This window comes from Austrofundulus limnaeus, unplaced genomic scaffold (genome assembly GCF_001266775.1).
Source record: "Austrofundulus limnaeus strain Quisiro unplaced genomic scaffold, Austrofundulus_limnaeus-1.0 Scaffold48, whole genome shotgun sequence".
In the NCBI taxonomy this organism is placed as follows: domain Eukaryota; kingdom Metazoa; phylum Chordata; class Actinopteri; order Cyprinodontiformes; family Rivulidae; genus Austrofundulus; species Austrofundulus limnaeus.
Window position 1 is genome coordinate 2,275,986 of NW_013952450.1, and position 4,324 is coordinate 2,280,309.

At 36.7% G+C, this 4,324-nt stretch overlaps 1 protein-coding gene across 1 annotated transcript; it reads left to right on the forward strand.

The window, feature by feature from the left end:
- Positions 1 to 1,026: 1,026 nt before the first annotated feature.
- On the forward strand, positions 1,027 to 3,743 carry LOC106517335 (tripartite motif-containing protein 16-like protein; the record flags this gene model as incomplete). Its single annotated transcript, XM_014008103.1, is given in 5 exon segments — positions 1,027 to 1,226; positions 1,559 to 1,600; positions 1,701 to 1,763; positions 1,861 to 2,000; positions 2,074 to 3,743. Coding segments are annotated over 5 exon segments (708 nt in total). The 3' UTR covers positions 2,485 to 3,743.
- Positions 3,744 to 4,324: the final 581 nt, after the last annotated feature.

Consider the following 4,324-nt stretch of genomic DNA (forward strand, 5'->3'; position numbering starts at 1 on the left):
GTAAGCATTATCGTGCATTTATCATTGTCGAGGTAAACTGGTCAATATATTGTGATATTGTTTTTAGGCCACATTGCCCAGCCCTATAGGCAGCACTATCCACTATCAGTGAAAACTCTTATACCAACAAGTTCAGCCAGAGAGTAACACCACACCTGCCCAAAACCTCCTTTTGAGCAACTCTTCAAGTATGAAAAAGTCCAACCCATCTCTTAGAGTTGGGTTCCAGAGCCCAAGCTGCGTGTGGACGCGAGCCTAACCGTATCTAGTTAATATTGCTCAACCTCACGCAACAGTTCAGGGTCTTTCACCCCAGGCAAAGTGACACTTCACATCGCAGGGGCTAATTTATGGCACTACAAGTGGACACATCCAGACCTCAAACGTAACTGACCATCCATCACAGACTGCATCTAACCTCATCTTTTTTGGGCTGAGTTCCAGACTGCAAGGCTCCCTTACCAGGTGCTCACCAGTGGACTCCTCTCTCAAGCCCGCCTCCAGGAGGGTGGTCCAGTTTTCATAGTTCTTTTCAACCTCTAATGTCACAAGAACGTTTTGAGATTGTTCATCAGCTGAGTGATACAACAGAGCACTGGTTCCATTTTGGTGGTATATGAAGGCTTCCCACTGAAAATGAACAAAATGTGAGAAATTGTACAACAAACAGTGTTCACATGATCAAGGTATCCCACCACAAAAAGTAAAACATTTTATGTAGACAAAATTTAAATAATAAGTATAACTGAGTATCAATAGAGTTTAGAGCCCCTTGTTTATTGTTTCTGTATAATGTAAGTAAATATTTTCTAGTTTGTCCATTTATCCTGCTTACTGTACCCCATCCGTGCAGCTAACATTGACTGGATCTTTTTTATTTTTCTAATCTTACTCTGCGTGAAGTATAAGAACATCTTCACCCTCCCTTCATCATATGTATTAGGTTTCATTGGGGTCAGATGTCTACATTAGTCTTTCTCTGTGTGTCAAAGTCAAGCACATGCCCCTCAGTTGAGCCGTCATTCCACTGGCACCAACACCTCTTTCAGACACTCCTAAAGCCACCATCATTTTTGCGGAGGATTTAAAGCCAGACAGAAGACAAACATTTTACACATCTTCCCCGCATAAATCAAACTGTACGGACGTGGATTGTTAGCACACTGACCTTGAGATGCAGAGTAGACACAGTTCTACTACCGTCCTCTCTGAGACCATCAAACCAGGTATGATTTGTTTACCAGAAGGGTCTGAATTTTTCAATACCAACAAAAAGCAGCATTATTTAAATATCAAAATCAGATGCCAAAACTTTAAGAAATTAAAGCATTAATTCCTAGCCTAAACGCTTCTAAATTACATCAATTTTGATCTTTGCATGTTAGATGTAATTAAAGCTACAGATCTGTAAAGCAAAATTAACAAAATTCATAAATGTTCAAACAATTTTAACTAAAAAATTAAGTTCCAAAGCTAATTTTCAGACAATATTCACTTTTGTAGCCATCAATTTGTGTTTGAAAGAAACCAGTGTTCTAATTTAATATTTTGACCGTAGGGAAGAAAATCAAATCCAGCAAGAATGAACAGATTAATAAAGGTAAAGGCATCTGGTATGCAAATATTATTATTATTGTAATTATAACACGCAGATGTGTTTTTTGTTTGTTTTACTTCTGGTATTTTGTTTTTTTTCTCAGAGAGACATTGTGAATATTTGCCTGGTATCCCAGAGCCAGCGAGCAGAGTGGAGTTAATGCAGTGTAAGAACATTTTCTTGTCTCAGTGTTTTGCCAAATGATTCTGTTAACACCAAAATATAATCTTTTTTTATTTTTATTTTTTTTTACCCTGAACCAGACTGGATAGATTTGACCTTGGATAAGAAAACTGCCAATAAGCTGCTCTGGATTTCTGATGACTGCTCTAAGGTGGTCCGTAGAACTAAGGAGGTCTGTCCTGTTCTTGATGGACCAGAGAGATATGAATACTCTCCACAGGTAAGGCAGAAAAAAAGACAAAAAAAAKWATATCYAACAATTTTGGTTTTAAAACTTTTTTTCCTCATTAAAGGTGCTGTGCAAAGAGAGTATTTGGAACAGCAGGGCTTACTGGGAGGTTGAGCACTCAGGGTGGGTGGTAATTGGAGCCACCTACGAAGAAGCAGCAAGGAAGGCTGATACCAGACCAAGTGGAATTGGGGAAAATGATGAATCCTGGGGTCTGTGTTGGTCAGGAGTGCGTTACGAGATCTGGTACAACTGCGCCCACCAAGATATCAATGACGTCCCATTTTGCCCCACTATCGGCGTATATATCGACCAGCCTGCAGGGATTATAAACTTTTACACCGTTACTGGTGAGGGGGCTGAGAGGGAGGTTGAGTTGCTGCATAAAATTCAAACTAATATTGAGAAAAAAATTCTTCCAGGGTTTTGGCTGGGAATTCAATCTTCCTGCACCTTACAGAGAAAAACAGAATAGGATGAATGAATTCTGTGGAATGCATTTGAATATGTTTTTGTATTTTCTGTTGGTTGAAAGCTTTTCYACACTATAACAATTAAAGCTAAATATGCTACTCGTTATTAATTTAAAAGTTAATTRAATCTCTGTAGCTCTAGTGTTTCATGACCCACAGTGTAATTTAGGAAGCACTGGAAAAATCTTCTGAAGCGGAAATCAAGTTTTGATCGTAACACACAAGCTCATCAGAGCTGAGCCAAAACCTAAGGGAGTTACTGCTGTCCTAAAACAAATGTATGTAAAATAACCACGTTGTTCCAAACTGACAGAAATATAAAGGTGTATACAGTTGTTATTCCATTATGAAATGTTGGACTGAAGTAGTTTTAAAATAAGAACTGTTCACTATGGTCTTGACTTCACTCAAACTAACCATTAAATCAGCTAAATTAAACTTATTTCTTCAACCTGAGGTCATTCAAAGTCCTCTACTAAAGCTCTTTATAGTTATAGTAGACTGGCATTTTAATTGTTTTTGACCTTTCCTTAGGACCCCACTTCAAAGAAATCTCAACTATTACATTAAGGGGTCTCTTTTTGGCATGGGAGATGCTCCAGGTTGAAGAGAAGAGGGCCTCTGTCACTCTTAATGTAAAGTATAAGCTTTGCGGGGGCAAAAAAGGGAGCTTAACAGTAAACACAAAACTCTGACCCCCTGCAGGCACAGTACATCACGTAATGTCCTTCAGCGAGTGCTAAGTCTAGCCMCAGTCAACGACCACACAAGTCACACCAGTATTTCAAACACTTTAACTGCTGTCAGTTGTCCCAGTACATTCTGAACAATGGCAGTCACATTTGGCTGWGACAGCTCTGAAACACATGTTGATCCTGGGGAATCATATCCTAAACTCTTCCAAAAAGAGACTCGAAATGTAATGATCTGTATCAAATCAGGGTTTTTTTTTGTTTGTTTTTGTAATAAATATCTTCTTCATATTGTGTTTTGTCTGACCTTTCCATAATTTTTATATAAAATGCTTGCATAATTATGTAACTATTTTCTGTGAAAAACATGGCATCTGGTTGATTTTTTTTTTTGGATTGGTTTTAATTAATTAAGATTTATTTCACCAAAAAAATCTGACTAAGTTTTAAAACTCTTTTATGTGAGGATCTAATCGGAGCAGCRACGATTCAAGGAGTCTAACATATTTACAACATGTAACAAGTTAGTGGTATTATAACACAATAAAAATTTATTCATCATTAAAATACAAGAAACGTGTGGATTTTGTTGTCTACTCATCTATCTGAATACACCTCTGAAGACAGTTTACRTAATTAGGTGTTGGAGACCCTGCATATTGAATGTCTGATGATCTCTGTGTTGACACAGAACATGTAATAAATAAAAAAGCAAGGAGCTGCTGTGTAGTGAAAACATCGAATAAATTGGATCCAAGTGATACAGTGAATACAACTTACACTTAAGCCTCTTATTTTGAAAGCACAACTTTTTTAATCACTAAATTGCAAAAATTATCCATCTAAAATCAAGTTTAAAAATGCAAGATTATAGTCTCATTCTTCATAACTTAAGTGAAATAATCTGCCAGTGGAGTAAGACTATTGCACTTAGTTTAAGTTTTTTGTTTGGAGTTGTTTTTTTTTTACTAAGGGTCAGACATTATAAGATTTTTTTTCTTCTATCTGCACAATTTGCATTCAGTGATTGATTTACGTTTTTATTTTAGAATTTTTGTGTTTTTTCATGAATGAAATGAAATTAATAAAATAAAATAAGGAAAATTGCTAGGCTAACAAGAATCATACTCAAACACATTCTGTGTTATGT